We start from the raw sequence: 21654 nt of genomic DNA, 5'->3' as shown, positions 1-21654 counted from the left end.
CTTTCCTCCCCTCCCCTCCCCTCCCCTTCTTTCTCCCTCCCCTCCCCTGCCCCTTTCTTTCTCCTCCCCTCTTCTCCCCTCCTTCTTCTCCCGCTCCTTCTTCTCCCGTTCCTTCTTCTCCCGTTCCTTCTTCTCCCGTTCCTTCTTCTCCGTTCCTTCTTCTCCCGTTCTCCCGCCCCCTCTCCCGTCCCCTCTCCCGTTCTCCCGCCCCCTCTCCGTTCTCCCCCCCCTCTCCCGTTCTCCCTCTCCCGTTCTCCCTCTCCCGTTCTCCCTCTCCCGTTCTCCCTCTCCCGTTCTCCCTCTCCCGTTCTCCCGCTCCCGTCTCCCGCTCCCGTTCTCCCTCTCCCGTTCTCCCTCTCCCGTTCTCCCTCTCCCGTTCTCCCTCTCCCGTTCTCCCTCTCCCGTTCTCCTCTCCCGTTCTCCCTCTCCCGTTCTCCCTCTCCGCGTTCTCCCTCTCCCGTTCTCCCTCTCCCGTTCTCCCTCTCCCGTTCTCCCTCTCCCGTTCTCCCTCTCCCGTTCTCCCTCTCCCGTTCTCCCTCTCCCGTTCTCCCTCTCCCGTTCTCCCTCTCCCGTTCTCCCTCTCCCGTTCTCCCTCTCCCGTTCTCCCTCTCCCCCGTTCTCCCTCTCCCGTTCTCCCTCTCTCCCGTTCTCCCCTCCGTTCTCCCTCCCTTCTCCCGCTCCCGTCTCTCCCGTTCTCCCGTTCTCCCGCTCCGTTCTCCCGTTCTCTCGCCCCCTCCTCCCCGTCTCCCGTTCCCCTCTCTCGCTCCCTCTCCCGTTCTCCGCTCCCTCTCCCGTTCTCCCGCTCCCTTCTCCCGCTCCCTCTCCCGTCTCCCTCCTCCCGTTCTCCCGCTCCCTCTCCCGTTCTCCCGCGCCTCTCCCGTTCTCCTCTCCCGTTCCCGCTCCTCTCCGTTCTCCGTTCTCCGCTCCTCTCCGTTCTCCCTCCCTCTCCCCTCCCTCTCCGTTCTCCCGCTCCCTCTCCCGTTCTCCCGCTCCCTCTCCCGTTCTCCCGCTCCCTCTCCCGTTCTCCCGCTCCCTCTCCCGTTCTCCCTCCCGTTCTCTCTCCACCACACTTTTCAACTCTGAATACACATTATACGTTGTGTCTTCTCTTCCAGGCATATAACATCCATGTGAACGGGGTCTTACACTGCCGGGTGCGCTACAGTCAGCTGTTCGGTCTCCATGAGCAGGTGAGGTGCAGCAGTATATATGTGATGTGTGTATATACTGCTGTGCAGAAGTCTTAGGCAGGTGTGGAGATATCTGCAGTCAGACGCTCCATAGAAGAGGTAGAGGGGGTCCATCAGCAGGTGTGTAATCTGAGCGGCATGATGTGCGGGCAGAGAGCCTGAGCCCCGCAATGTCACATCCTGGGCTGCTTGCTGCAGTTTTATCAGCAGCAGGTTAGAGGAGCAGTAACCTGCTGCTGGGGGTCCGTTCATGCCCCACTACTACACAGAGCTGTCAATCACTGGTGTGGGCGGGGTTATACAGAGCTCATCATTCAGAGGCCTGCTGGATCAGTGATGTTATCAAAACTGCAGCAAGCAGCCCGGTAAGTGACACATCACTGGCATCAGGGTCTCTGCCCCACATCATGCTGCTCTCAGACGGGGAGCAGAAATCTCCTGACAGGTTCATTTATCAGTGAACAAAACACAAAGTGCATGAAGAAAAGCGAAATGTAAATCTCATCAGTATCTGGTGAGCGCCCGTCACCTCCTCCATCGCCAGGGCCTGGTGACCGCCGGTCTCCTCCTCCGTCGCCAGGGCCTGGTGACCGGCCGGTCTCCACCTCCTCCGTCGCCAGGGCCTGGTGACCGGCCGGTCTCCACCTCCTCCGTCGCCAGGGCCTGGTGACCGGCCGGTCTCCACCTCCTCCGTCGCCAGGGCCTGGTGACCGGCCGGTCTCCACCTCCTCCGTCGCCAGGGCCTGGTGACCGGCCGGTCTCCACCTCCTCCGTCGCCAGGGCCTGGTGACCGGCCGGTCTCCACCTCCTCCGTCGCCAGGGCCTGGTGACCGGCCGGTCTCCACCTCCTCCGTCGCCAGGGCCTGGTGACCGGCCGGTCTCCACCTCCTCCTTCGCCAGGGCCTGGTGACCGGCCGGTCTCCTCCTCCTCCGTCGCCAGGGCCTGGTGACCGGCCGGTCTCCTCCTCCTCCGTCGCCAGGGCCTGGTGACCGGCCGGTCTCCTCCTCCTCCGTCGCCAGGGCCTGGTGACGGCCGTCGCCTCTGTGGATTTCCGTGTCTCAGTTCATTACCTCTCTCTGGGGAGGACTTTCTGCGCTGCGCTGTGTGACCGTCCGTCCTCGGCTTCTTCCCCTGATTTCTCTCTCGGATGTTGCAGCTCAGGAAGGAATATGGCCACAACGTGGTGCCGCTCTTCCCCCCCAAGAAGCTCTTCACCCTCACCCCATCCGAGGTGGAGCAGAGGCGCGAGCAGCTGGAGAAGTACATGCAGGCGGGTGAGTGACCCTGGACCCCAACTCTACTGATAACCGGACCCCCTGCCTCTAATAACCGGACCCTCCGAAGTCACTGACACCCCCCCCCTCTAATGATAACCGAACCCCCCGCAGTCACCCAGACCCCGCCTGTAATGATAACTGGGCCCCCCCGCAGTCACCCAGACCCCGCCTCTAGTGATAACCGGACCCCCGCAGTCACCGAGACCCCACCTCTAATGATAACCAGAGACCCCTCCACTGATAATAATTGGCCCCCCTGCGGGTATTGCATATGATGCATCTTGGTGCTGCTGTATCCTGGAGATGGGCGGTAGTCAGGTGTACATCGTGCTATTGTCTCTGTTATCTGCAGTGTGGCCCTGGTGATGCGGTGCCAGAGTCTCGCCTGTCTATAGGTTTGTTGTCCGCGGCTCCGCTGCTGCGCTCGGTGACCTCCTCCCTTCTCTCCGCAGTGCGGCAGGATCCGGTGCTGGGGGCCAGTGAGATATTCAACAGCTTCCTGCGACGCTCCCAACAGGTCAGTTCTGACGGGGTCCCGTCTCTGCGGTACTGCTGCTGCTGGGGTACATGCAGCCCCTCATAACCCTCTTCTCTGCTGAATTGGTGGGGTACATGCAGCCCCTCATAACCCTCTTCTCTGCACTGCTGGTGGGGTACATGCAGCCCCTCATAACCCTCTTCTCTGCACTGCTGGTGGGGTACATGCAGCCCCTCATAACCCTCTTCTCTGCACTGCTGGTGGGGTACATGCAGCCCCTCATAACCCTCTTCTCTGCTGAGCTGGTGGGGTACATGCAGCCCCTCATAACCCTCTTCTCTGCACTGCTGGTGGGGTACATGCAGCCCCTCATAACCCTCTTCTCTGCACTGCTGGTGGGGTACATGCAGCCCCTCATAACCCTCTTCTCTGCACTGCTGGTGGGGTACATGCAGCCCCTCATAACCCTCTTCTCTGCACTGCTGGTGGGGTACATGCGGCCTTTTCTCTGCGATGCAGCTGGGGTACACGCAGCCCCCACCTCTGCGGAGCTGCCATAGTATGCGGGGTCCTATTTCCACCATTGTCCGCTTTTTTTCCCAGGAGACCCAGCAGATCCCCACAGAGGAGGTGCAGCTGGAGGTTTTTCTTTCCAATGGTCAGAAGGCGAAGGTGTCTATTCTGACGTCTGACCAGACTGAGGACGTGCTGGAGGTAAGAGGTGTACGTGACCCCCACTGGGGTCATCTCCCATCTACGGTGACCTGTCTGATACCCTCCTGTAGCCTCCTCCTGTCTGGTGACATCAAGGTGACCTGTCTGATACTCTCCTGCCTGTCCTGTTTTTCTTGTATCCACAGGCTGTAGCCGCTAAGCTGGACCTGTCAGAGGAGCTGCTTGGATACTTCAGCCTCTACCTTATAAAAGATGGAGCAGATGGATCTTTTTCCTGTGAGTAATTATGTATATGCAACCCAGACTTTACTTGCTCGCTGCCTTTCTCCACACCTGCTGGGCGTCACTTGCTCTTGCTGCCCTCTCCGCGCCGGCCGGCCGCCCTCTCCCGCCGCCCTCTCCGTGCCGGCCGGCCGCCCTCTCCCGCCGCCCTCTCCGTGCCGGCCGGCCGCCCTCTCCCGCCGCCCTCTCCGTGCCGGCCGGCCGCCCTCTCCCGCCGCCCTCTCCGCGCCGGCCGGCCGCCCTCTCCCGCCGCCCTCTCCGCGCCGGCCGGCCGCCCTCTCCCGCCGCCCTCTCCGCGCCGGCCGGCCGCCCTCTCCCGCCGCCCTCTCCGTGCCGGCCGGCCGCCCTCTCCCGCCGCCCTCTCCGTGCCGGCCGGCCGCCCTCTCCCGCCGCCCTCTCCGTGCCGGCCGGCCGCCCTCTCCCGCCGCCCTCTCCGCGCCGGCCGGCCGCCCTCTCCCGCCGCCCTCTCCGCGCCGGCCGGCCGCCCTCTCCCGCCGCCCTCTCCGCGCCGGCCGGCCGCCCTCTCCCGCCGCCCTCTCCGCGCCGGCCGGCCGCCCTCTCCCACCGCCCTCTCCGCGCCGGCCGCCCTCGCCCGCCGCCCTCTCCGCGCCGGCCGGCCGCCCTCTCCCGCCGCCCTCTCCGCGCCGGCCGGCCCTCGCCCGCCGCCCTCTCCGCGCCGGCCGGCCGCCCTCTCCGCGCCGGCCGCCCTGTCCGTGCCGGCCGGCCGCCCTCGCCCGCCGCCCTCTCCGCACCGGCCGGCCGCCCTCTCCTGCCGCCCTCTCCGCGCCGGCCGCCCTCTCCGTGCCGGCCGACCGCCCTCGCCCGCCGCCCTCTCCGCGCCGGCCGGCCGCCCTCGCCCGCCGCCCTCTCCGCGCCGGCCGGCCGCCCTCGCCCGCCGCCCTCTCCGCGCCGGCCGGCCCTCGCCCGCCGCCCTCTCCGTGCCGGTTCCCCATTTCCTATAGCACTCGTGTTTTTGTTCCAGTTGTCCGGAAGCTGCAGGAGTTTGAGTTGCCTTATGTGTCAGTCACCAGCCTGCGGAGCCGAGACTTCAAGATCATTCTGAGGAAGAGGTCAGCGGGATCGGGGCGGGTGGCTGGAGGAGGAGGATGGTGATGATGGGAGAAGAATGATGATGATGATTGATGATGAGATGACTGGAGACAGATAATAGGAGATGACGATAGATTGATGATGATTATGGGACATGGATGATGATGGCAGGAGATGACGAGACATAGATGATGATGATGATAGAAGACTGTTGAAGATCCTGAGAGATGGATGATGGTGCTATTGTTCTTCTGCGGGATTCTCCTTCATGCTTGAGGTTTCTTCCTCCGCAGTTACTGGGACCCATCGTATGACGATGATGTTATGGAGAAGAGGGTGGGTCTGAACCTGCTGTACGCTCAGGTGTGTGCTGGGTTTATGGTCTTCTCTTCTTCTTCTTCTCTACCTGATGTCCCCGCTGTGCTGGGTCTGCTGACTGGCTCACAGCCCTGAGGTGCAGCTCATAGGTCTGGGCTTTCGGGGGGGCATCCTGCACATGTGATAGAAGTGCTGTACTTACACAGGCTTGCATGGAGTGATAGAACGCTTGGTCCACCTTCTAGAGGTTTCCGTGAGGGTCACATAACCATGTTCTCCATCACAGGCCGTCAGCGACATTGATCGCGGCTGGGTGCAGGTCAACAAGGAACAGCTGCGGCAACTCAAGTCTCTGCAGGAAAAAGTCTCAAAGAAAGAGGTAAGATGTCATGTGTGGGGGTCACTTACTTTTGTCTGTGCAATCCATGCAGTGATGCTGATAAGGAGTAATGTCTCCTGCAGTTCATCCAGCTGGCGCAGACACTGAAGTACTATGGGTATCTGAAGTTTGAGCCGTGTATCACAGACTTCCCGGAGAAGGGCTGCCAAGTGATCGTGAGCGCCGGGAACAACGAGCTCAACTTCCAGGTGAAGCTTCCAAACGAGCACATAAAGGAAGGCAGCTTCAAGGTGACGCGCATGCGGTGCTGGCGCGTCACCTCATCGGTGAGTGTCTTCTGTGGTCAGATCCGTGGTACGAAGTATGGTAATGTCAGAACAGTGGGAGATAATGACCAGGAGACAGACAAGAGTGAGGTCACCCCGTGTGACGTCTGAGCAGTGACCTCATCGTCTGTAGTGTGTGACTGAGGAGGTCGCCCCGTGTGACGTCTGAGCAGTGACCTCATCGTCTGTAGTGTGTGACTGAGGAGGTCGCCCCGTGTGACGTCTGAGCAGTGACCTCATCGTCTGTAGTGTGTGACTGAGGGAGGTCGCCCCGTGTGACGTCTGAGCAGTGACCTCATCGTCTGTAGTGTGTGACTGAGGAGGTCGCCTCGTGTGACGTCTGAGCAGTGACCTCATCGTCTGTAGTGTATGACTGAGGAGGTCGCCCCGTGTGACGTCTGAGCAGTGACCTCATCGTCTGTAGTGTGTGACTGAGGAGGTCGCCTCGTGTGACGTCTGAGCAGTGACCTCATCGTCTGTAGTGTGTGACTGAGGAGGTCGTGTTATGTGACGTCTGAGCAGTGACCTCATCGTCTGTAGTGTATGACTGAGGAGGTCGTGTCATGTGACGTCTGAGCAGTGACCTCATCATCGTCTGTAGTGTGTGACTGAGGAGGTCGTGTCATGTGACGTCTGAGCAGTGACCTCATCAACTGTAGTGTGTGACTGAGGAGGTTGTGTCATGTGACGTCTGAGCAGTGACCTCATCAACTGTAGTGTGTGACTGAGGAGGTCGTGTCATGTGACGTCTGAGCAGTGACCTCATCATCGTCTGTAGTGTGTGACTGAGGAGGTCGTGTCATGGGACGTCTGAGCAGCGACCTCATCATCGTCTGTAGTGTATGACTGAGGAGGTCGTGTCATGTGACGTCTGAGCAGTGACCTCATCGTCTGTCATGTATGACTGAGGAGGACTCGGCTCCGGCTCTGCGCTGCAGTCACGTGTTATCAGTTGACGCCATTTGTACACAGGTTCCATTGAGCAATGGCACCGGGAGCCCCAACAAGTCGGAGGCCCGTCTGGAGCTGGCCTTCGAATATCTGATGAGTAAAGATCGTCTGCAGTGGATCACCATCTCCAGCCCGCAGGTGACCGCTCCTTACTTCAGCATATCCACAGCTGTCAACACCGCATGTGCAGCTCAGACAGGAGGTACCGGCAGCATATCCACAGCTGTCACCACCACATGTACAGCTCAGACAGGAGGTACCGGCAGCATATCCACAGCTGTCAACACCGCATGTGCAGCTCAGACAGGAGGTACCGGCAGCATATCCACAGCTGTCACCACCACATGTACAGCTCAGACAGGAGGTACCGGCAGCATATCCACAGCTGTCACCACCACATGTACAGCTCAGACAGGAGATACTGGCAGCATATCCACAGCTGTCACCACCGCATGTACAGCTCAGACACGAGATACCGGCAGCATATCCACAGCTGTCACCACCGCATGTACAGCTCAGACAGGAGACACTGGCAGCATATCCACAGCTGTCACCACCGCATGTACAGCTCAGACACGAGATACTGGCAGCATATCCACAGCTGTCACCACCGCATGTACAGCTCAGACACGAGATACTGGCAGCATATCCACAGCTGTCACCACCGCATGTACAGCTCAGACAGGAGACACTGGCAGCATATCCACAGCTGTCACCACCGCATGTGCAGCTCAGACAGGAGGTACCGGCAGCATATCCACAGCTGTCACCACCGCATGTACAGCTCAGACAGGAGACACTGGCAGCATATCCACAGCTGTCACCACCACATGTACAGCTCAGACAGGAGATACCGGCAGCATATCCACAGCTGTCACCACCGCATGTGCAGCTCAGACAGGAGGTACCGGCAGCATATCCACAGCTGTCACCACCGCATGTACAGCTCAGACAGGAGACACTGGCAGCATATCCACAGCTATCACCACCGCATGTACAGCTCAGACAGGAGACACTGGCAGCATATCCACAGCTGTCACCACCGCATGTACAGCTCAGACAGGAGACACTGGCAGCATATCCACAGCTGTCACCACCGCATGTACAGCTCAGACAGGAGATACTGGCAGCATATCCACAGCTGTCACCACCGCATGTACAGCTCAGACAGGAGATACTGGCAGCATATCCACAGCTGTCATCACCATATACAGCTCAGACACGAGATACTGGCAGCATATCCACAGCTGTCACCACCGCATGTACAGCTCAGACAGGAGATACTGGCAGCATATCCACAGCTGTCACCACCGCATGTACAGCTCAGACAGGAGATACTGGCAGCATATCCACAGCTGTCACCACCGCATGTACAGCTCAGACACGAGACACTGGCAGCATATCCACAGCTGTCACCACCACATGTACAGCTCAGACAGGAGATACTGGCAGCATATCCACAGCTGTCACCACCATATACACCTCAGACACGAGATACTGGCAGCATATCCACAGCTGTCACCACCATATACAACTCAGACACGAGATACTGGCAGCATATCCACAGCTGTCACCACCATATACAACTCAGACACGAGATACCGGCAGCATATCCACAGCTGTCACCACCGCATGTACAGCTCAGACACGAGATACTGGCAGCATATCCACAGCTGTCACCACCACATGTGCAGCTCAGACAGGAGATACTGGCAGCATATCCACAGCTGTCACCACCGCATGTACAGCTCAGACAGGAGATACTGGCAGCATATCCACAGCTGTCACCACCGCATGTACAGCTCAGACACGAGACACTGGCAGCATATCCACAGCTGTCACCACCGCATGTACAGCTCAGACACGAGATACTGGCAGCATATCCACAGGTGTCACCACCACATGTACAGCTCAGACAGGAGATACTGGCAGCATATCCACAGCTGTCACCACCACATGTACAGCTCAGACAGGAGATACTGGCAGCATATCCACAGCTGTCACCACCGCATGTACAGCTCAGACAGGAGATACTGGCAGCATATCCACAGCTGTCACCACCGCATGTACAGCTCAGACACGAGATACTGGCAGCAAATCCACAGCTGTCACCACCGCATGTACAGCTCAGACAGGAGACACTGGCAGCATATCCACAGCTGTCACCACCGCATGTACAGCTCAGACACGAGATACTGGCAGCATATCCACAGCTGTCACCACCGCATGTACAGCTCAGACACGAGATACTGGCAGCATATCCACAGCTGTCACCACCGCATGTACAGCTCAGACAGGAGACACTGGCAGCATATCCACAGCTGTCACCACCGCATGTGCAGCTCAGACAGGAGGTACCGGCAGCATATCCACAGCTGTCACCACCGCATGTACAGCTCAGACAGGAGACACTGGCAGCATATCCACAGCTGTCACCACCACATGTACAGCTCAGACAGGAGATACCGGCAGCATATCCACAGCTGTCACCACCGCATGTGCAGCTCAGACAGGAGGTACCGGCAGCATATCCACAGCTGTCACCACCGCATGTACAGCTCAGACAGGAGACACTGGCAGCATATCCACAGCTGTCACCACCGCATGTACAGCTCAGACAGGAGACACTGGCAGCATATCCACAGCTGTCACCACCGCATGTACAGCTCAGACAGGAGACACTGGCAGCATATCCACAGCTGTCACCACCATATACACCTCAGACACGAGATACTGGCAGCATATTCACAGCTGTCACCACCGCATGTACAGCTCAGACAGGAGACACTGGCAGCATATCCACAGCTGTCACCACCGCATGTACAGCTCAGACAGGAGACACTGGCAGCATATCCACAGCTGTCACCACCGCATGTACAGCTCAGACAGGAGATACTGGCAGCATATCCACAGCTGTCACCACCGCATGTACAGCTCAGACAGGAGATACTGGCAGCATATCCACAGCTGTCATCACCACATGTACAGCTCAGACAGGAGATACTGGCAGCATATCCACAGCTGTCACCACCACATGTACAGCTCACACACGAGATACTGACAGCATATCCACAGCTGTCACCACCGCATGTACAGCTCAGACAGGAGATACTGGCAACATATCCACAGCTGTCACCACCGCATGTACAGCTCAGACAGGAGACACTGGCAGCATATCCACAGCTGTCACCACCGCATGTACAGCTCAGACAGGAGATACTGGCAGCATATCCACAGCTATCACCACCACATGTACAGCTCAGACACGAGATACTGGCAGCATATCCACAGCTGTCACCACCGCATGTACAGCTCAGACAGGAGATACCGGCAGCATATCCACAGCTGTCACCACCGCATGTGCAGCTCAGACAGGAGGTACCGGCAGCATATCCACAGCTGTCACCACCGCATGTACAGCTCAGACAGGAGACACTGGCAGCATATCCACAGCTATCACCACCGCATGTACAGCTCAGACAGGAGACACTGGCAGCATATCCACAGCTGTCACCACCATATACACCTCAGACACGAGATACTGGCAGCATATTCACAGCTGTCACCACCGCATGTACAGCTCAGACAGGAGACACTGGCAGCATATCCACAGCTGTCACCACCGCATGTACAGCTCAGACAGGAGACACTGGCAGCATATCCACAGCTGTCACCACCGCATGTACAGCTCAGACAGGAGATACTGGCAGCATATCCACAGCTGTCACCACCGCATGTACAGCTCAGACAGGAGATACTGGCAGCATATCCACAGCTGTCATCACCATATACAGCTCAGACACGAGATACTGGCAGCATATCCACAGCTGTCACCACCGCATGTACAGCTCAGACAGGAGATACTGGCAGCATATCCACAGCTGTCACCACCGCATGTACAGCTCAGACAGGAGATACTGGCAGCATATCCACAGCTGTCACCACCGCATGTACAGCTCAGACACGAGACACTGGCAGCATATCCACAGCTGTCACCACCACATGTACAGCTCAGACAGGAGATACTGGCAGCATATCCACAGCTGTCACCACCATATACACCTCAGACACGAGATACTGGCAGCATATCCACAGCTGTCACCACCATATACAACTCAGACACGAGATACTGGCAGCATATCCACAGCTGTCACCACCGCATGTACAGCTCAGACACGGGATACCGGCAACATATCCACAGCTGTCACCACCATATACAGCTCAGACAGGAGATACTGGCAGCATATCCACAGCTGTCACCACCGCATGTACAGCTCAGACAGGAGATACCGGCAGCATATCCACAGCTGTCACCACCGCATGTACAGCTCAGACACGAGATACTGGCAGCATATCCACAGCTGTCACCACCACATGTACAGCTCAGACACGAGATACTGGCAGCATATCCACAGCTGTCACCACCACATGTACAGCTCAGACAGGAGATACTGGCAGCATATCCACAGCTGTCACCACCGCATGTACAGCTCAGACAGGAGTAACTGGCAGCATATCCACAGCTGTCACCACCATATACAGCTCAGACACGAGACACTGGCAGCATATCCACAGCTGTCACCACCATATACAGCTCAGACACGAGATACCGGCAGCATATCCACAGCTGTCACCACCGCATGTACAGCTCAGACAGGAGATACTGGCAGCATATCCACAGCTGTCACCACCATATACAACTCAGACACGAGATACTGGCAGCATATCCACAGCTGTCACCACCATATACAACTCAGACACGAGATACCGGCAGCATATCCACAGCTGTCACCACCGCATGTACAGCTCAGACACGAGATACTGGCAGCATATCCACAGCTGTCACCACCACATGTGCAGCTCAGACAGGAGATACTGGCAGCATATCCACAGCTGTCACCACCGCATGTACAGCTCAGACACGAGACACTGGCAGCATATCCACAGCTGTCACCACCGCATGTACAGCTCAGACAGGAGATACTGGCAGCATATCCACAGCTGTCACCACCACATGTACAGCTCAGACAGGAGATACAGGCAGCATATCCACAGCTGTCACTACCGCATGTACAGCTCAGACACGAGATACTGGCAGCATATCCACAGCTGTCACCACTGCATGTACAGCTCAGACACGAGATACTGGCAGCATATCCACAGCTGTCACCACCGCATGTACAGCTCAGACAGGAGATACTGGCAGCATATCCACAGCTGTCATCACCATATACAGCTCAGACACGAGATACTGGCAGCATATCCACAGCTGTCACCACCGCATGTACAGCTCAGACAGGAGATACAGGCAGCATATCCACAGCTGTCACTACCGCATGTACAGCTCAGACACGAGATACTGGCAGCATATCCACAGCTGTCACCACTGCATGTACAGCTCAGACACGAGATACTGGCAGCATATCCACAGCTGTCACCACCGCATGTACAGCTCAGACAGGAGATACTGGCAGCATATCCACAGCTGTCATCACCATATACAGCTCAGACACGAGATACTGGCAGCATATCCACAGCTGTCACCACCGCATGTACTGCTCAGACAGGAGATACCGGCAGCATATCCACAGCTGTCACCACCATATACAGCTCAGACACGGGATACTGGCAGCATATCCACAGCTGTCACCACCGCATGTACAGCTCAGACAGGAGATACTGGCAGCATATCCACAGCTGTCACCACCATGTACAGCTCAGACAGGAGACACTGGCAGCATATCCACAGCTGTCACCACCGCATGTACAGCTCAGACAGGAGATACTGGCAGCATATCCACAGCTGTCACCACCGCATGTACTGCTCAGACAGGAGATACTGGCAGCATATCCACAGCTGTCACCACCATATACAGCTCAGACACGGGATACTGGCAGCATATCCACAGCTGTCACCACCGCATGTACAGCTCAGACAGGAGATACCGGCAGCATATCCACAGCTGTCACCACCATATACAGCTCAGACACGGGATACTGGCAGCATATCCACAGCTGTCACCACCGCATGTACAGCTCAGACAGGAGATACTGGCAGCATATCCACAGCTGTCACCACCATGTACAGCTCAGACAGGAGACACTGGCAGCATATCCACAGCTGTCACCACTGCATGTACAGCTCAGACAGGAGATACTGGCAGCATATCCACAGCTGTCACCACTGCATGTACAGCTCAGACAAGAGATACTGGCAGCATATCCACAGCTGTCACCACCGCATGTGCAGCTCAGACACGAGATACTGGCAGCATATCCACAGCTGTCTCCACCATATACAGCTCAGACACGGGATACTGGCAGCATATCCACAGCTGTCACCACCATGTACAGCTCAGACATGAGATACCGGCAGCATATCCACAGCTGTCAGCACCACATGTGCAGCTCAGACACGAGATACCGGCAGCATATCCACAGCTGTCACCACATGTACAGCTCAGACAGGAGATACCGGCAGCATATCCACAGCTGTCACCACCGCATGTACAGCTCAGACAGGAGATACTGGCAGCATATCCACAGCTGTCACCACCGCATGTACAGCTCAGACAGGAGATACTGGCAGCATATCCACAGCTGTCATCACCATATACAGCTCAGACACGAGATACTGGCAGCATATCCACAGCTGTCACCACCGCATGTACTGCTCAGACAGGAGATACTGGCAGCATATCCACAGCTGTCACCACCGCATGTACTGCTCAGACAGGAGATACTGGCAGCATATCCACAGCTGTCACCACCGCATGTACAGCTCAGACAGGAGATACTGGCAGCATATCCACAGCTGTCATCACCATATACAGCTCAGACACGGGATACTGGCAGCATATCCACAGCTGTCACCACCATGTACATCTCAGACAGGAGATACTGGCAGCATATCCACAGCTGTCACCACCATATACAGCTCAGACAGGAGATACTGGCAGCATATCCACAGCTGTCACCACCGCATGTACAGCTCAGACACGAGATACTGGCAGCATATCCACAGCTGACACCACCGCATGTGCAGCTCAGACACGAGATACTGGCAGCATATCCACAGCTGTCACCACCGCATGTACAGCTCAGACAGGAGATACTGGCAGCATATCCACAGCTGTCACCGCCACATGTGCAGCTCAGACACGAGATACCGGCAGCATATCCACAGCTGTCACCACCACATGTACAGCTCAGACACGAGATACTGGCAGCATATCCACAGCTGTCACCACCACATGTACCGCTCAGACACGAGATACTGGCAGCATATCCACAGCTGTCACCGCCACATGTACAGCTCAGACACGAGATACTGGCAGCATATCCACAGCTGTCACCACCGCATGTACAGCTCAGACACGAGATACTGGCAGCATATCCACAGCTGTCACCACCGCATGTACAGCTCAGACACGAGACACTGGCAGCATATCCACAGCTGTCACCACCGCATGTACAGCTCAGACACGAGACACTGGCAGCATATCCACAGCTGTCTCCACCATATACAGCTCAGACACGAGACACTGGCAGCATATCCACAGCTGTCACCACCATATACAGCTCAGACAGGAGATACTGGCAGCATATCCACAGCTATCACCACCGCATGTACAGCTCAGACAGGAGATACTGGCAGCATATCCACAGCTGTCACCACCGCATGTGCAGCTCAGACAGGAGATACTGGCAGCATATCCACAGCTGTCACCACCACATGTACAGCTCAGACAGGAGATACTGGCAGCATATCCACAGCTGTCACCACCACATGTACAGCTCACACACGAGATACTGACAGCATATCCACAGCTGTCACCACCGCATGTACAGCTCAGACAGGAGATACTGGCAACATATCCACAGCTGTCACCACCGCATGTACAGCTCAGACAGGAGACACTGGCAGCATATCCACAGCTGTCACCACCGCATGTACAGCTCAGACAGGAGATACTGGCAGCATATCCACAGCTATCACCACCACATGTACAGCTCAGACACGAGATACTGGCAGCATATCCACAGCTGTCACCACCGCATGTACAGCTCAGACAGGAGATACCGGCAGCATATCCACAGCTGTCACCACCGCATGTGCAGCTCAGACAGGAGGTACCGGCAGCATATCCACAGCTGTCACCACCGCATGTACAGCTCAGACAGGAGACACTGGCAGCATATCCACAGCTATCACCACCGCATGTACAGCTCAGACAGGAGACACTGGCAGCATATCCACAGCTGTCACCACCATATACACCTCAGACACGAGATACTGGCAGCATATTCACAGCTGTCACCACCGCATGTACAGCTCAGACAGGAGACACTGGCAGCATATCCACAGCTGTCACCACCGCATGTACAGCTCAGACAGGAGACACTGGCAGCATATCCACAGCTGTCACCACCGCATGTACAGCTCAGACAGGAGATACTGGCAGCATATCCACAGCTGTCACCACCGCATGTACAGCTCAGACAGGAGATACTGGCAGCATATCCACAGCTGTCATCACCATATACAGCTCAGACACGAGATACTGGCAGCATATCCACAGCTGTCACCACCGCATGTACAGCTCAGACAGGAGATACTGGCAGCATATCCACAGCTGTCACCACCGCATGTACAGCTCAGACAGGAGATACTGGCAGCATATCCACAGCTGTCACCACCGCATGTACAGCTCAGACACGAGACACTGGCAGCATATCCACAGCTGTCACCACCACATGTACAGCTCAGACAGGAGATACTGGCAGCATATCCACAGCTGTCACCACCATATACACCTCAGACACGAGATACTGGCAGCATATCCACAGCTGTCACCACCATATACAACTCAGACACGAGATACTGGCAGCATATCCACAGCTGTCACCACCGCATGTACAGCTCAGACACGGGATACCGGCAACATATCCACAGCTGTCACCACCATATACAGCTCAGACAGGAGATACTGGCAGCATATCCACAGCTGTCACCACCGCATGTACAGCTCAGACAGGAGATACCGGCAGCATATCCACAGCTGTCACCACCGCATGTACAGCTCAGACACGAGATACTGGCAGCATATCCACAGCTGTCACCACCACATGTACAGCTCAGACACGAGATACTGGCAGCATATCCACAGCTGTCACCACCACATGTACAGCTCAGACAGGAGATACTGGCAGCATATCCACAGCTGTCACCACCGCATGTACAGCTCAGACAGGAGTAACTGGCAGCATATCCACAGCTGTCACCACCATATACAGCTCAGACACGAGACACTGGCAGCATATCCACAGCTGTCACCACCATATACAGCTCAGACACGAGATACCGGCAGCATATCCACAGCTGTCACCACCGCATGTACAGCTCAGACAGGAGATACTGGCAGCATATCCACAGCTGTCACCACCATATACAGCTCAGACACGAGACACTGGCAGCATATCCACAGCTGTCACCACCATATACAGCTCAGACAGGAGATACCGACAGCATATCCACAGCTGTCACCACCGCATATACAGCTCAGACACGAGATACCGGCAGCATATCCACAGCTGTCACCACCGCATGTACAGCTCAGACACGAGATACTGGCAGCATATCCACAGCTGTCACCACCACATGTGCAGCTCAGACAGGAGATACTGGCAGCATATCCACAGCTGTCACCACCATATACAGCTCAGACACGAGACACTGGCAGCATATCCACAGCTGTCACCACCATATACAGCTCAGACACGAGATACTGGCAGCATATCCACAGCTGTCACCACCATATACAGCTCAGACACGAGATACTGGCAGCATATCCACAGCTGTCACCACCGCATGTACAGCTCAGACACGAGACACTGGCAGCATATCCACAGCTGTCACCACCGCATGTACAGCTCAGACAGGAGATACTGGCAGCATATCCACAGCTGTCACCACCGCATGTACAGCTCAGAAAGGAGATACTGGCAGCATATCCACAGCTGTCACCACCACATTTACAGCTCAGACAGGAGATACTGGCAGCATATCCACAGCTGTCACCACCACATGTACAGCTCAGACAGGAGACACTGGCAGCATATCCACAGCTGTCACCACTATATACAGCTCAGACACGGGATACTGGCAACATATCCACAGCTGTCACCACCGCATGTACAGCTCAGACACGAGATACTGGCAGCATATCCACAGCTGTCACCACCGCATGTACAGCTCCGACAGGAGATACTGGCAGCATATCCACAGCTGTCACCACCATATACAGCTCCGACAGGAGATACTGGCAGCATATCCACAGCTGTCACCACCATATACAGCTCCGACAGGAGATACTGGCAGCATATCCACAGCTGTCACCACCACATACAGCTCAGACACGAGACACTGGCAGCATATCCACAGCTGTCACCACCGCATGTACAGCTCAGACACGAGATACTGGCAGCATATCCACAGCTGTCACCACCATGTACAGCTCAGACAGGAGATACCGGCAGCATATCCACAGCTGTCACCACCACATGTACAGCTCAGACACGAGATACTGTCAGCATATCCACAGCTGTCACCACCACATGTACAGCTCAGACACGAGATACTGTCAGCATATCCACAGCTGTCACCACCACATGTACAGCTCAGACAGGAGATACTGGCAGCATATCCACAGCTGTCACCACCGCATGTACAGCTCAGACAGGAGTAACTGGCAGCATATCCACAGCTGTCACCACCATATACAGCTCAGACACGAGACACTGGCAGCATATCCACAGCTGTCACCACCATATACAGCTCAGACAGGAGATACCGGCAGCATATCCACAGCTGTCACCACCGCATATACAGCTCAGACACGAGATACCGGCAGCTTATCCACAGCTGTCACCACCGCATGTACAGCTCAGACACGAGATACTGGCAGCATATCCACAGCTGTCACCACCACATGTACAGCTCAGACAGGAGATACCGGCAACATATCCACAGCTGTCACCACCGCATGTACAGCTCAGACAGGAGATACCGGCAGCATATCCACAGCTGTCACCACCGCATGTACAGCTCAGACAGGAGATACTGGCAGCATATCCACAGCTGTCACCACCGCATGTGCAGCTCAGACAGGAGATACTGGCAGCATATCCACAGCTGTCACCACCGCATGTACAGCTGAGACAGGAGATACTGGCAGCAAATCCACAGCTGTCACCACCGCATGTACAGCTCAGACACGAGATACTGGCAGCATATCCACAGCTGTCATCACCGCATGTACAGCTCAGACACGAGATACTGGCAGCATATCCACAGCTGTCACCACCACATGTACAGCTCAGACAGGAGATACCGGCAGCATATCCACAGCTGTCACCACTGCATATACAGCTCAGACACGAGATACTGGCAGCATATCCACAGCTGTCACCACCGCATGTACAGCTCAGACACGAGATACTGGCAGCATATCCACAGCTGTCACCACCGCATGTACAGCTCAGACAGGAGATACTGGCAGCATATCCACAGCTGTCATCACCATATACAGCTCACACAGGAGATACTGGCAGCATATCCTCAGCTGTCACCACCACATGTACAGCTCAGAGACGAGATACTGGCAGCATATCCACAGCTGTCACCACCGCATGTACAGCTCAGACACGAGATACTGGCAGCATATCCTCAGCTGTCACCACCGCATGTACAGCTCAGACAGGAGACACTGGCAGCATATCCACAGCTGTCACCACCGCATGTACAGCTCAGACAGGAGACACTGGCAGCATATCCACAGCTGTCACCACCGCATGTACAGCTCAGACACGGGATACCGGCAACATATCCACAGCTGTCACCACCGCATGTACAGCTCAGACAGGAGATACCGGCAGCATATCCACAGCTGTCACCACCACATGTACAGCTCAGACAGGAGATACCGGCAACATATCCACAGCTGTCACCAACGCATGTACAGCTCAGACAGGAGATACCGGCAGCATATCCACAGCTGTCACCACCACATGTACAGCTCAGACACGAGATACTGGCAGCATATCCACAGCTGTCACCACCGCATGTGCAGCTCAGACAGGAGATACTGGAAGCATATCCACAGCTGTCACCACCGCATGTACAGCTCAGACACGAGATACTGGCAGCATATCCACAGCTGTCACCACCGCATGTACAGCTCAGACAGGAGATACCGGCAGCATATCCACAGCTGTCACCACCATATACAGCTCAGACACGAGACACTGGCAGCATATCCACAGCTGTCACCACCACATGTACAGCTCAGACAGGAGATACCGGCAGCATATCCACAGCTGTCACCACCGCATGTACAGCTCAGACAGGAGATACTGGCAGCATATCCACAGCTGTCACCACCGCATGTACAGCTGAGACAGGAGATACTGGCAGCATATCCACAGCTGTCACCACCGCATGTACAGCTCAGACACGAGATACTGGCAGCATATCCACAGCTGTCACCACCGCATGTACAGCTCAGACAGGAGATACCGACAGCATATGCACAGCTGTCACCACCATATACAGCTCAGACACGAGATACCGGCAGCAAATCCACAGCTGTCACCACCATGTACAGCTCAGACAGGAGATACTGGCAGCATATCCACAGCTGTCACCACCGCATGTGCAGCTCAGACAGGAGATACTGGCAGCATATCCACAGCTGTCACCACCATATACAGCTCAGACAGGAGATACTGGCAGCATATCCACAGCTGTCACCACCACATGTACAGCTCAGACACGAGATACTGGCAGCATATCCTCAGCTGTCACCACCGCATGTACAGCTCAGACAGGAGACACTGGCAGCATATCCACAGCTGTCACCACCACATGTACAGCTCAGACACGAGACACTGGCAGCATATCCACAGCTGTCACCACCACATGTACTGCTCAGACACGAGATACTGGCAGCATATCCACAGCTGTCACCACCACATGTGCAGCTCAGACAGGAGATACTGGAAGCATATCCACAGCTGTCACCACCACATGTACAGCTCAGACACGGGATACTGGCAGCATATCCACAGCTGTCACCACCGCATGTACAGCTGAGACAGGAGATACTGGCAGCATATCCACAGCTGTCACCACCGCATGTGCAGCTCAGACAGGAGATACTGGAAGCATATCCACAGCTGTCACCACCACATGTACAGCTCAGACACGGGATACTGGCAGCATATCCACAGCTGTCACCACCGCATGTACAGCTGAGACAGGAGATACTGGCAGCATATCCACAGCTGTCACCACCGCATGTACAGCTGAGACAGGAGATACTGGCAGCATATCCACAGCTGTCACCACCGCATGTACAGCTCAGACACGAGATACTGGCAGCATATCCACAGCTGTCACCACCTCATGTACAGCTCAGACAGGAGATACCGGCAGCATATCCACAGCTGTCACCACCATATACAGCTCAGACACGAGACACTGGCAGCATATCCACAGCTGTCACCACCACATGTACAGCTCAGACAGGAGATACCGGCAGCATATCCACAGCTGTCACCACCGCATGTACAGCTGAGACAGGAGATACTGGCAGCATATCCACAGCTGTCACCACCGCATGTACAGCTCAGACACGAGATACTGGCAGCGTATCCACAGCTGTTACCACCGCATGTACAGCTTAGACACGAGATACTGGCAGCATATCCACAGCTGTCACCACCGCATGTACAGCTCAGACAGGAGATACCGACAGCATATCCACAGCTGTCACCACCGCATGTACAGCTTAGACACGAGATACTGGCAGCATATCCACAGCTGTCACCACCGCATGTACAGCTCAGACAGGAGATACCGACAGCATATCCACAGCTGTCACCACCATGTACAGCTCAGACACGAGATACCGGCAGCATATCCACAGCTGTCACCACCATGTACAGCTCAGACAGGAGATACTGGCAGCATATCCACAGCTGTCACCACCGCATGTGCAGCTCAGACAGGAGATACTGGCAGCATATCCACAACTGTCACCACCATATACAGCTCAGACAGGAGATACTGGCAGCATATCCACAGCTGTCACCACCGCATGTACAGCTCAGACACGAGATACTAGCAGCATATCCACAGCTGTCACCACCGCATGTACAGCTCAGACAGGAGACACTGGCAGCATATCCACAGCTGTCACCACCGCATGTACAGCTCAGACAGGAGACACTGGCAGCATATCCACAGCTGTCACCACCGCATGTACAGCTCAGACACGGGATACCGGCAACATATCCACAGCTGTCACCACCGCATGTACAGCTCAGACAGGAGATACCGGCAGCATATCCACAGCTGTCACCACCATATACAGCTCAGACACGAGACACTGGCAGCATATCCACAGCTGTCACCACCACATGTACAGCTCAGACAGGAGATACCGGCAGCATATCCACAGCTGTCACCACCGCATGTACAGCTCAGACAGGAGATACTGGCAGCATATCCACAGCTGTCACCACCGCATGTACAGCTGAGACAGGAGATACTGGCAGCATATCCACAGCTGTCACCACCGCATGTACAGCTCAGACACGAGATACTGGCAGCATATCCACAGCTGTCACCACCACATGTACAGCTCAGACAGGAGATACTGGCAGCAAATCCACAGCTGTCACCACCGCATGTACAGCTCAGAC

The 21654-nt window shown here is 55.9% G+C and overlaps 1 protein-coding gene across 1 annotated transcript in view; it reads left to right on the top strand.

Annotated features, from left to right (window-relative positions):
* Positions 1-1100: 1100 nt before the first annotated feature.
* SNX17 (sorting nexin 17) overlaps positions 1101-21654 on the top strand; it is a gene marked incomplete at its 5' end in the record, with an annotated part of 110472 nt that continues 89918 nt past the window's right edge. Inside the window, 10 exons of the mRNA XM_073672886.1 lie at positions 1101-1190; positions 2348-2465; positions 2921-2985; positions 3550-3660; positions 3807-3897; positions 4886-4973; positions 5247-5316; positions 5558-5650; positions 5734-5937; positions 6910-7026. Coding sequence (XP_073528987.1) covers positions 1101-1190; positions 2348-2465; positions 2921-2985; positions 3550-3660; positions 3807-3897; positions 4886-4973; positions 5247-5316; positions 5558-5650; positions 5734-5937; positions 6910-7026 — 1047 coding nt within the window. The remainder of the gene's footprint in view (positions 1191-2347; positions 2466-2920; positions 2986-3549; positions 3661-3806; positions 3898-4885; positions 4974-5246; positions 5317-5557; positions 5651-5733; positions 5938-6909; positions 7027-21654) is intronic.

The sequence above is a fragment of the Phyllobates terribilis genome, unplaced genomic scaffold (assembly GCF_046119375.1).
Source record: "Phyllobates terribilis strain yellow unplaced genomic scaffold, ASM4611937v1 Scaffold_3__8_contigs__length_932513732, whole genome shotgun sequence".
In the NCBI taxonomy this organism is placed as follows: Eukaryota; Metazoa; Chordata; class Amphibia; order Anura; family Dendrobatidae; genus Phyllobates; species Phyllobates terribilis.
Note: the sequence above shows the minus strand (reverse complement) of the source record. Positions and strands in the feature narration are given on the sequence as shown.